Source organism: Sturnira hondurensis, unplaced genomic scaffold, assembly GCF_014824575.4.
Source record: "Sturnira hondurensis isolate 20B ecotype Veracruz unplaced genomic scaffold, ASM1482457v3 Scaffold0010128, whole genome shotgun sequence".
Taxonomy (NCBI): domain Eukaryota; kingdom Metazoa; phylum Chordata; class Mammalia; order Chiroptera; family Phyllostomidae; genus Sturnira; species Sturnira hondurensis.
The window spans coordinates 32,934,089-32,946,892 of NW_028082759.1; the positions used below are offsets into that span (position 1 = coordinate 32,934,089).

At 41.2% G+C, this 12,804-nt stretch overlaps 2 protein-coding genes across 6 annotated transcripts in view; one reads left to right on the forward strand and one right to left on the reverse strand.

Moving 5' to 3' along the window:
* Positions 1 to 12,804, reverse strand: part of PDE7A (phosphodiesterase 7A) — a 130,792-nt gene that overhangs the window by 56,460 nt on the left and 61,528 nt on the right. For all 5 annotated transcript variants that reach the window (XR_005068286.1, XR_005068284.1, XR_005068285.1 and 2 more), the window contains exons 2-3: positions 10,807 to 10,867; positions 6,625 to 6,708 (exon numbers count right to left, since the gene is read on the reverse strand). Coding sequence is in view for 1 of the 5 variants with exons in the window: in XM_037058636.1 (XP_036914531.1) it covers positions 6,625 to 6,708; positions 10,807 to 10,867 (145 nt within the window). In the remaining 4 variants the exon portion in view is untranslated. The remainder of the gene's footprint in view (positions 1 to 6,624; positions 6,709 to 10,806; positions 10,868 to 12,804) is intronic.
* On the forward strand, positions 2,620 to 3,023 carry LOC118995517 (mitochondrial import receptor subunit TOM7 homolog). The gene has a single exon (XM_037058640.1). The coding sequence runs from the start codon at positions 2,645 to 2,647 to the stop codon at positions 2,810 to 2,812; it is 168 nt and encodes a 55-aa protein (XP_036914535.1). The 5' UTR covers positions 2,620 to 2,644; the 3' UTR covers positions 2,813 to 3,023.

Genomic DNA, 12,804 nt, shown 5'->3' on the forward strand with positions numbered 1-12,804 from the left:
CTGTATGTGGGGGTGGGGTCAAAGAGGAGCAATGGCAGTCCCGTCTGCCGCCTCCCGCCGCTGCCACTGCTGCTGCCACAGGGGCCCACATGCTTCGTCTCCCCGTGCGAATGTGCGACCACAGTGAGCCCTCCGTCACTGGGTTGGCCCACTGGGGTCTGTGTGGTCTGTCTCACTGTGCACGAATGTGCAACCTCGGTCAGTCTGCCCTGCACCCTGGCTGGGCCTGCACTGCCTGTGTGCCTGGGTCGGGGGATCTTCCTGCCCGATCTTGCTCCGCTGCTGGCTCCGCCCCTCTTACCATTCCGGTTGAACGGTTCGTTGTTGTTGTCGGACTTCCGTATAGTTCAATTTTCTGTTCTTTGGCTGTGTCTTTGTTTACTAAACCTCTGTTGTATTCAAACTTGGTTGTCGGAGAAGGCACAGTGTTTCCACCTATGCCTCCATCTTGGCGGAAGTCCTGCCTTTTTATTTTTAATTCAGTGTTTGGTACTGCATATGAAAAATTTAGAGGTAATATGAGACTTAGGGTCATGCCGCTTTCCTCCAATGAGGAATAATATTTACTTCTAGCAGGCAACTGGAGGCACTAAAGTCACAGATCACCTTAATCTAATCTCCAATTGAGATATTCCCATGCTGGGATTCGTTTCTAAGGTACAGCACCTTGGGGTTCCCAACTTAAGAACTGAGAGTTTACCAACAGCAATCTCCAAACCTTGGTGGGCTATAAACACCTGTTTTGTTTTTCTAGCCTTAAGTGTTCATCAAAATCTCTGCTCAGCTTATCATCCACCCTTCTCAGAATCAAGAGATGCTACTAAGCGGAAAAGTTGCCTGAAAAAGCAGCTTACCTGTTTTAATAGCATTATGATATACTCAAACACATCTTTTATCTTTTGCCAGTATTGCTAATGTTTTTCACTTGGAGTATTAATCCAAATAAGTTATCAAACATTTACAAAAGTAGAACTTCTCCAAAAACAGATTTAATGTGCTTAATATTTAAAGGTTTTAGAAGTTCTGTTTTTTCATTTTCTCCATATGGGCCAGACACAACATGCTTCCTTTTAAAATATGCAGTGTACCAAACATCTTTAAAGGTGATGTGTATTATCAAGTAAACCAAAAGGATTAGTTAATTGTGCAATAGTTTAGGTAAAATGGCTTGCCTCCTTGCATAACCACATCAAAATTAAAACTAAATTATAGAGCCTCCAGAAATTGAATTGAATGGAAATCTGACAACAATGGGAAAAGAAACCACATCCACCTGAACTGGCAGGAAGGGTAGTCCTACATCCATGTGTGGTGGATAAATATTTGGGAAGGATATCTTGGGAGCGAGGAGTCCCAGCCCCACACGAGGCCCCCCTGCCAACGGCTCCAATGCAAGGATGGTAAGTACCCGTTAACTTCTGGCTGCAAAAAACTCACCCCACTGGCACAGAAATTTGAAAGGCACCAGTGACACCTGGAACTGAAGGGAGGAACTGAAGTGTCTTGGCATCAAGTAGCGAGGTGGGAGACAGCTTTCTCCCAGCAAGAGGACATTGTCCTCTTTTCTGAACCCAGCAGGAGGACATTGTCCCTTTTCTGAACCCTCTCCCCACAGAGCCAGTAGGCAGGCAGGTGCCATATCTGAGACTCCATCAACCTGGCTAACACAGTTTGCCCTGCCCTGGAGATCCCCTGAACCTGCGTCCCACCCAACTTACGGTCCTATCAAAGCAGTTAACAGTGACTTTTCCAAGACCAGTGGAATGACTGGTTTTGGCTTTTGCTTCACAACTTCCTATAGATCCTTTCAAACAAGCAAGAGCTGGCCTCAGTAAGCCCCCAGCCCTTGAACCTCTCATTAAGTGGTACCAGGCATGGCACTAGCAGCAGCTAGCTCAGATTCACAAATTGGCTTTGCCTGGAATCTCTAGATTAAGCATGAGTAGCAGTCATCTCAGACTGTTTCATAGCTCAGGCAAAGAGTCCCAAGGCAAAACACAGGTGGGGGCTGACCTTGGCCTGCACCACCCAGGAAACCCCCAAGGCTGGTGGACCCAGTGGACTGCTACAGAACACACTGGAGCATAACCACCCTGCCTCTGCACAGCTGACCCTCCATGAACAATGGTGGTTGGTGGTCAGTGATGACAGCCAATCCTTGCAGCTAGCAGGCCAGGGTAAATCGCTCTCATTTACTTGCCAATTGTAACCAAAGCTCAAAAACAAGAGGAGGGTGTACTCAGCCCACAAAAAGGGCACACCTCAAGTACCCAGCTTGGGTAAGAGGGGAGGCTGTGCCACTGGACTCTATGGGACACCAAGTACATTAGGCCGCACTACCAAGATGCAGAGTCAAAGCAGCTCTATCTAATACACAGAAACAACACAGGGAGGCTACCAAAATGGGGAGACAAAGGAATATGGCCCAAAAGAAAGAACAGATCAAAACTAGAAAAAGAACAAAACAAAATGGAGATAAGCAATCTATCAGATGCAGAGTTCAAAACATTGGCTATAAGAACGCTCAAGGGACTTAGCAAGGACGTCAACAGTATAAAAAAGACCAAGTCAGAAATTAAGGACACACTAATTGAAATAAAGAACAATTTACAGGGAAGTTCGCTGCGCCGCCTGGGCCATCACCATGGTGAAGCTGAGCAAAGAGGCCAAGCAGAGGCTGCAGCAGCTCTTCAAGGGCGGCCAGTTTGCCATCCGCTGGGGCTTTATTCCTCTCGTGATTTACCTAGGTTTTAAGAGGGGTGCAGATCCTGGAATGCCTGAACCAACTGTTTTGAGCTTACTTTGGGGATAAAGGACTGTTTAGTCACCTGGATTTGGAAGTGATCAGTGGACAGTAACAACATGGAAGGTGTGCGCTCTGGCTGGGCTTAGAGCTGGGACTTCAATCAGACGCTCAACAATTGAATGGCACAGGGCTCTTCTCAGGTGCATCTGTGACAGAGTGGAGCCTCTACTGACTTACAGACTGTATCAAAATAAATGTCTTTAACAGTGAAAAAAAAGAACAATTTACAGGGAAATAACAGTGGAATGGATGAAGCTGAGAATCAAATCAATGATTTGGGCCATAAGGAAGCAAAAAACAACCAATCAAAACAATATGAAGAAAAAAAGAGTCCAAAAAAATGAGGAGAGTATAAGCAGCCTCTGGGACAACTTCAAGAGTCCCACGTTCACATCATAGGGGTGCCTGAAGAAGAGAAATAGCAAGAAATTGGAAATCTATTTGAAAATATAATGAAAGAAAGCTTCCCTAATTTGGTTAAGAAAATAGACATGGAAATCCAGGAAGCACAGAAAGTCCCAAACAAGATGAACCCATAAAGGCCAACACCACAATCATCATAACTAAAATGCCAAAGGCTAAAGATAAAGAGAGAATCTCAAAAGCAGCAAGGGAAAAGCAGTTCGTTACCTACAGGGGAGTTTCCATAAGACTGTCAGCTGATTTCTCAAAAGAAACTTCGCAGGATAGAAGGGACTGGCAAGAAATATTCAAAGCCATGAAAAGTAGGGACCTACAGCCAAGATTGCTCTACCCAGCAAAGGTAGCATTTAGAATTGAAAAGCAGATAAAGAGCTTCCCAGACAAGGAAAAACTAAAGGAGTTAATCATCATCAAACCATTAAGGGACTTATTTAATAAAAAGATCAAAACTATGAACCATAAAATGGCAAAAATACATATCTATCAACAATTGAAACTAAAAAAACCAAAACAACTATGCAAAGAAGAACAGAGACAGCCATAAAAATACAGAGAGTTTTGATGGTTGTCAAATGGGAGGGGGTGTAGGGAAATGGGTGAAGAGATGAGAGGATTAAGAAGTACAAATAGGTAGTTACAGAACAGCCATAGGGAAGTACAGTACAGTATCGGAAACAGAGTAGCCAAAGAACTTACACACATCACCCATACACATGAACAAGGTGTGAGGACTGCCTGAGGGAGTGGGGGGTGCCGGGTGGAGGGGGCAAAGGGGGCAACACTGGGACAACTATAATAGTAAAATCAATAAAATATAATTAAAAGACAAAACAAATATGCAGTACCTTTAGAAAATGTCATCTGCACACAAACATCTGTAGTAATGAAGACAAAACATTTGGAGTGAAAAAATAAAAAAATACATATTTTTAAAAACAGACTAATAGATACATAGAACAGACTGATGGTTGAGAGCGAAGAGGGAAGTTAGGTGCTTGGTGAAATTGGAGAAGGAATTAAGAAGTACAAATTGAGAGACACGAAACAGTCACGGGGATGTAAAATACAACATAGGGAATATAGTCAATAATACTGTAATAACTATGTATGGTTCCAGGTGGATGCTTGAAATATAGGGTGGATCACTTTGTAAAGTATATGACTATTTAACCTCTATGCTATACAGCTGAAACCAATATAATTTAAATGTAAACTGTAACTGAAAAATAAAATTCTGAAAAATCAGAAAAAATGTCTTTTTAAAAGAAAAAATGGGACTTCCGCCAAGATGGAGGCATAGGTGGAAACACTGTGCCTTCTCCCACAACCAAGTTTGAATACAACAAAGGTTTGGAGAAACAAAGACACAACCAAAGGACAGAAAATTGAATTATACGGAAGTCCGACTACATCTAACCGTTCAACGGGGACGGTAAGAGGGGCGGAGCCAGCAGCGAGCAGGGTCGGGCAGGACAGGGCCCCCGACCCAGGTGCGCAGGCAGACGGGAACCAGTTGGGGTGCGGGGCAGACCGCGGGCGCATATTCGCGCACAGTGAGACAGACCACGCAGGCCCCAGGGGGCAAGGGCTGACGGCGGTGGCACACTCGCGTGCAGTGGGACGAAACGTGTGGGCCCGGTGATGGCAGCAACTGCGGCACCGGTGAGGGCCGTGGCGGCAGGCGGCGGACAGGACGCCATAGTCCCTCTTTGACCCCGCCCCCACATACAGCGTCACAACCCAGCGACTTAGTTGCCCTGCAATACCAGTGAGAGCCATTGTCCCTCTTTGACCCCGCCCCCACATACAACGTCACAACCCAGCGACTTAGTTGCCCTGCTCTAGTGAACACTTTAGGGCTCTGATCCTGCTATGGAACAGGCACGAACAACCCGAAAGATGGCACAAGAAGAACTCAAAGTCCCAGAGCCAATAACTCTAAGCGACCGAGAAATTGCCAGCCTCTCAGAAGCACAATTCAGGACACTATTTATCAGGATGCTCACAGAACTGGTAGATTATAGTCACAAATTAGAGGAACAAAGTCACAAATTAGAGGAACATATGAAGGCTAAACTAATTGAAATGAAGGGAGATGCACAGGAAACCAATAGTGATGGAAAGGAAACGGGGACTCAAATCAATGGAATGGACCAGAAGGAAGAACAAAACATCCCACCAGAAAGGAATGAAGAAATGAGAATTCAAAAAAATGAGGAGAGGCTTAGGAACCTCCAGGACATCTTTAAACGTTCCAACATCCGAATTATAGGGGTACCAGAAGGGGGAAAGAAACAGCCACGAGTGGAAAACGTATTTGAACAAATAATAAAGGAGAACTTCCCCAGTCTGGCAAAGGAAATAGACTTCCAGGAAATCCAGGAAGCTCAGAGAGTGCCAAAGAAGTTGGACCCAAGAAGGAACACACCAAGGCACATCATAATTACATTAGCCAAGACCAAAATGAAGGAGAGAATCCTAGAAGCAGCAAGGGATAAGGGGACAGTCACCTACAAAGGAGTACCCATCAGACTGTCAGCGGATTTCTCAAAAGAGACCTTACAGGCAAGAAGGGGCTGGAAAGAAGTATTCCAAGTCATGAAATCCAAAGACCTACAGCCAAGATTGCTTTATCCAGCAAAACTTTCATTTAGAATGGAAGGACAGATAAAGTGCTTCTCAGATAAGGTCAAGTTCAAGGAGTTCATCATCACCAAGCCCTTATTATATGAAATGCTAAAGGGACTTATATAAGAAAAAGAAGATGAAAAAGATGAACAGTGAAAGGACAGCAAACTCACAGTTATTAACAACCACACCTAAAACAAAAGCAAACCAAGAGGACAGCTAGATCAGGAGTGGAACCATAGAAATGAAGAACACATGGAGGGTTAGAAACAGGGGGGTGGGAGGGGGAGAAGAGGGGAGAAGGCACAGAGAATAGCATAGATGGTAGGGAGAAAATAGATAGGGGCGAGGGCGAGAATAGTGGGGGAAATATAGAATCCAAAGAACTGAGACACGTGGTTATAAACTAAGGGGGGGAGAATGGTGGGGGAGGGAGGGTGTGGGTGGAGGGGATTGAAGGGGGGGAATAGAACAACTGTAAATGGTATAATCAATAAAATATATTTAAAAAAAAAAGAAAAAAGAAAAAATGCACCAAAGTAATCTCACATCCCAATTGAAAAGAAGGAAAAGTACACCAGCCTCCATATTTCTATATTTCTAATTATGAAATAAAGGATCATTTATCATGATCTAGTGTTTTTAAAACATGTCAAATATGATACAGTTTTTTTCTTATATTCTTTTTCCCTTGGTAAATTATGTGATTTTATAAAGATCTAAAGTCTACTCAACATCTGAAAAATATTGGGTCTGCCAACACTTACTGTGAAAAATACGAAAATCAATATATGGATGAGAACCTCTTCTTTCTGATTCAAATCCTGCTCGACTCCTTACACGTACATCTCCTGAACAGAATAAGAAATAAAATGTAAGTTTAGAAGAATGCCATCTGGATAGAAGCTCCCATATACAAGAAGGGTCTTTGTGGAATCATATTCATAAGTAACGGTCCACAATTAATATATATAGAATAAGTAAGCTAAGAGCTGATTTATCTAAATTTTCAGTACTGAGTTGTAAGGCTACATGGAGTTTTTTAAATCTACTTCTACAGTAATGATGATTATAATCTATATTTTAAAGTTAGCCTTTTGAAAGATGAGTCAAATGTATGATAATTCAACCTAATATCTTATTATTCACAAGGAGTTAAAAGAATCCTCATCACAAAACATTAAAAAGCCACAGGAAGAAGCAAATATTTAGGAAGTGTCTACTTTGTACCTGGCACTATACCATAGCTACAGGGAATATGAACAAAGAGAAACTACATTACCTGTTGTCAAGCAGCCTACAATTTTCTTTAAATGTATAGAAAATTGAGATGTTAAAGATTTTGCCTTGTTTAATTGGATCAATCTTTTCCCAAGGCCTTTGCCTGCCTCTTACAGTTGGACCGTTACAAGCTCAGCACTGTTTCTACATGTATCCTTTGGCGTTCAGATGTACTTCTCTACAGAGCACCAGTGCAAACCAGAAATCCAGTACTCTTGTTTGTGCCTTACAGGCATTATTCCATAGAATTCTCTAACCAACTCTGACTGAATTTCTATCTTATTTTACAGATGCAGAAACTTGACATTTTGAGAAGTAGCAAGTCCATGCCACAAAGCTAGTATAAAGGGTGAGTCAGGGTTTAAGCCTCACTCTGTGGGCTCCACTATACTTTCATAGCCTCCAGGTTCATAACCTTTGAGTCTTTCAGTGCCTATCCCTTCACGCAATTCTACGTGCCTCAAAGGCCTTTCTGCCTACTCTTTGTTTCTCTCAGTAAGGCTGTCATTTTTTTCAAAGTTCATGTCATCTACACAAGTCTATCCCACAACTATAAATCACTTCTCTCACAGGATGATTCTTCAGCTCTACAATAAATGTTGACTGAGCACCCAACTTCAGGCTCGGGAAATACAGCAGTAAGCAAATGCACAAAGTCCCTGTCTTCATGAAGCTTACTGAAGGGAGGCCTACTGAGAAGAGACCTGAAGGAAGTGAGGCCATGGGCCATGTGGCTATCTGGAGGAAAAGGTTTCCAAGTGTAAGAAAGGTCAAGTGTCGCTCGGGGCCGTGTGGCTCAGCTGCTTCAAGCATTAGCCTGTGCACCAAAAGGTCATGGGTTTGATCCCAGGTCAGGGCATATACCTAAGTTATCTGTTTGATCCTCAGTCAGGGCACATGTGGGAAGCAACTGATAGCTGTTTCTCTCTCATATCAATATTTATCTCTCTCTCCCACCCTCCAACCCCTGCCTTCCTCTCTCTTTCTAAAAAAATCAAAAAATATATCCTCAGGTGAGGATTAAAATAAAAGAGCAAGTATAAATATCCTTAGATGGGAGTATCCTTGGCACGTTTAAGGTCATGCAAAGAGGTCAGCATGGTTGGAGTGAGGTGAGAGAAGAGGACTGGTGAGGTGAGGCTGGAGAGGCAGCAGGGCCAAATCACATTGGGCCTTCATGGGCCATTATAATAGCTTTGGCTGCTACTCTACAATTTAAAAAAAAACATTCAAGAATTCTGAACATGCAAATGAAAGTGATTTAACTTATGTCTTAAAAGACTCACTCTGGCAAGTAGACTAGAGTTGAGTAAAATCATAGGTAGGTGAAGAGACCAGTGGCATGAGTGCAATGAACAAAAGGCAGTAACTATGGCTTGCAGGGAGAGGCTATGGGGAAATGTTGGTCAATGGTACAACATTTCAGTTATGCAAGATAAGTTCTGGAGTTCTCATACGCAACAATGTGACTAGAGTCAAAAATCATCTATGGCTTAGATCGAATGGTAACAGCACCAGGGTGGCAGAATTATGGTTTTATTTTGGAGGTATCAGACAAGAAGACATGGTGCTATTTATTTCTTAAATAGAGTATTTAAGAAATAAGAGTCAAGAATGACTCCAAAAGAATGGAGTTACTTCTTGGGATAGCAAGGCTGCAAAATGAACAGCTTTGGGAACACAAATATTTTGTTTAACAGACATATTAAATGTGAAGTACCCATTATATACTCACGTGGAGATGTTCAACAGAGTTTTTAAAAATGAGTCTAAAGCTCTGTTTTAAGGAGAGCATAATCCTGAATAGGATCCGAGAGAGATGGAGACAGTGAAGTGGAGAGCTACAGAAAGGGGTGAACATTTGTGGGGACAAAATGTGGACTAGAGTAGAACAAAACTGAGGAAGATAGGATATACGAGGTAAATTAAAAAGGAAAACAAGGATAATAAGAGCAAAAACAGAACTAGGGAGCATTTAAGCTTAAGAGTATGAAAAGAAATTAGTGAAAAAGGCAAAAGAAAGTAGTCAAAGAATAAGAAATGTTCAATATCATACAACTGAGGGAAGAATGCTCAGTATGAGGAAAGTCATCATGGAAGAAACATCTAGGAAAAGATGAACAATCTGCCTATTGGATCTTAATGGTATGTTTTTAACAACACAAAAGGGATGAAGAGTGTGTGGATAAAGACATAATCTTTAGAGAGAGAGAGAAAGAAAAGAGAAAGAGAGAAAGAAAATTATACACATAAATGAAGTTTGTCCAGAAAAAGTCCAACCATTGTCAATATAACGAGAACAGTTTGTATGTCATTGATGTAGCCAAGGAGAGTAGACTGGAATGCACATGCATGAACAATGACAACTTCACTGTGACTAGTCAGCGGGGACAATACATGGCATTGAGTGAGCATGTGTACTGTGTGGCTGTCACATTCAAAATGACCGAGTGAGTAGAGAGCAACAAATCTGCATCAAATTTTGCGTTAAGCTTGAACATTCCTCTTTAGAAGCTATTATGATGATTCAGAAGATGCAGCTATGGGCAACTGGTGATTGGCAACTTCATCATGACAACACTCCTACTCATGCTTTACAACTCATGCAGAGTTTTTTGGTGAAACATCAAATCACCCAGGTGACTCAGTCCCACTACAGGCCAGATTTGCCACCCTATGACTTCTGGCTTTTCCCAAAACTAAAATCTCCTTTAAAGGAAGAGATTTCAGACTGCTGATGAGATATTCAGGAAAATATGCTGGGGCAGCTGATGGCAAGTCCAACAAAGGGTTTTGCAGAGTGTTTTGAACAATGGAAGAGATGCTGGGAGAACTGTGTGAGATCCCAAGGTGTCTAACCTTGAAGGGGACTGAGGCATCATTGTCCCATGTAAAATATTATCTTCTTCAAGAATTGTCTCTATTTTTCATATTACATGGCTGGATACCTTCTGGACAGACCTCATATGTGAAAATTCATTTTACTTTGTGGACTTAAGTAATACGTTAAAAATTTAAGAACTGAGCCCTGGCTGGTGTAGCTCAGTGGATTGAGCTCGGGCCTGCGAACCAGAGTATCACGGTTCGATTCCCAGTCAGGGCACATGCCTGGGTTGTAGGCCAGTTCCCAGGGCAAGGGACACACGAGAGGCAACCGTACATTGATATTTCTCTCCCTCTCTCCTTCCCTTCTCCTCTAAAGGTTAATAAATAAAATCTTTAAAAAAAAAATTAAGAAATGAGATCAGAAGACAAACGGTCTTCTTCGCTAACCAACTCAGAACAAACTACACCCAGTGACAGGACTGTCTATCTGATTGGGTACTTCACCACCTCATCTGTGTCTATTGTTAGCACGAACATGTTTGGTACTGAGCATCTCTACAAATCTAAGGGTGTCTTTACGAAGGACAGTCAGGATGTAATTTAAAATTGGATACTAGTGATGGAGTCCCAGGTATTAAGCCAGATTTCTCAATTACCTATAACTAAAATGCTGTCTTATGAATATCACATTCAATATTCATTTCCAGACTCAATTTCAAAGTCATAGATTAGTTCTGCTGCAAACAGTGGTAAAAAGCTACCTAATGGAATACATTTCTATTTCAATTAATAGTAGATGATAATAAAATTAACTGATATTGGCACAAAATAAAAATGCTTACCTAGCATACGAATATACAATGCAGTCTGATCAGAACTGTCATAGGAAATAGCTCCACGTCTCTGAAAAAAAAAAAGATACACACCCACACTTTAATGCATAACAAACATTATAAAAATTCATTTCAACAAATATGTATTTATAATTTGTGAAGCAGAGTGAATATAAAAAGCTGGGTATGTAAAATGAAATTAGATATATCATCTGTTCCTGAACTCTATAGTCGTAAGGTAGACAAACAACCCTAATACAACATGGTTAAGCACTACCACAGAAGTGGATTCAGAGGGAGGAACATGCAGGAGGAGGAAATTCACTGCCGAAGGATATCAGATAAGCCCACCTGGTGAGAGATCTTCTTCAGAGGTAAACAGAACTGAAGAAGAGATATGGTTCAACTGCTTTGCCATTCCCTTCCTTTAAATATGAATGAATAAGCAGACGAATAACTGAAGAAAGTCATTAGTTAAAAATAAATGGAATTAAATAAAAACCAAATGGCCCAGAAGCTAGCAAGGAATAAGAGAATTTAATAAGACAGAAAGCTGTACTTGAACAAGAATTAAATTTTTAAAAAAAAGAATTTAAAAAAAGTAATGTCTATACTCAAAGAGATTTGTGAAGACACTGAATTTATTTTTTTTAAAAAAAGCAAGTTGCCACTGATAGAAAGATTTTAAAATATATTTTATATTTAAAAATAAACAGGTATAAAAATGTATCTTGCAACATTATTCATAACAGCCCAATATTGTAAACAACCAAATGTCCATGAACAACTAACGAATGGATAGATAAAATGTAGTATAGCCATACAATGGAGAATTATCCACACGTAAAAAGGAATGACGTTCTGATACATGATACAGCACAGATGAGCCTTAAGAACATTATATGTTGAGTAAAAGGAGCCAGCCACAAACTACCATACAGTATATGGTTCCATTTACATGAGATGTCCAAAACAGGCAAATCCATACAAACAGAAAGCACACTGGTGGTTGCCTAGAGTTGGAAGAACTGGCAGGAAATGGAGAGTGAATGGGTACGGGTTTCTATCTGCAGTGATGAAAATATTCTAAAATTAATTGTGGTCATGACTGCAAAACTCTGAATATACTCAAAATCACTGAATTGTACACTTTAGATGGGTGAATTGTATAATACGAGAATTATAAATCAATGAAGTTATTATAACTAAAAGCAAAGACTACAAATTTAAGATATAATTACTAAAGCCAAAAATTATGGGAGCCGAAACACCCTCAGCAACTTCTGCAAACTCTATCTTCACATTTACCACCCTTCTTCACCTGGTCAACTGCAATGGGTTGCTGATGGTTTTCCTGATGCATCTCTTGGTCTCTAGTCCACTCTTCACATGGAAGCAAACGTGACCATTTGAACTACTGCTCAAAACCCCTGATGGCTCTCCGCTACATTTGGAATAAGGGCAAACACCAAGCTCTGACTTCCAAAGGCCTCCATGGTCTGCCTGCCTCTCATGGTCTTCTCACCACCATCACCCAGCCTCCTTGGCCTCCTTGCTCTTCCTCAACTTCACCAAATGCACTGCCACTGTACTCGTTGTTTCCCCTGTCTGGGACCACTGCATCACTGTTCTTCTCATCTCTCAGGTGCTACATGAAGTGTCACCTCTTCACTGCGGCACTCCCAGACTACCAAATCTGAAGTCACCTAAGAGTCACCCTCTTCCACGTCTCCATACCTTCATGCACCTAGCTGATGGTACTTTGTTCCAAAAATAAAAACTCCACAATTGCAAGAACTATTCACCACTGTACTCCTGGTCCCACAAAACACTAGCAATTATTTAGTAAATTCTAAATAAATATCTGGTAAATAAATGATTAAATGATTCATTGCAAATAAACTAATAAATAGCACTGATATAAAGACAAACTAAAAACCTAGAAGATAAAATTAACCTAATCACCTACTAGCTACTATACACTGTAGAGACAGAGACTTTGTTCAC

Coding starts and splice junctions, on each gene's coding strand:
- LOC118995517 (XM_037058640.1), top strand. CDS start 2,645: ATGGTGAAGCTGAGCAAAGAGGCCAAGCAGAGGCTGCAGCAGCTCTTC.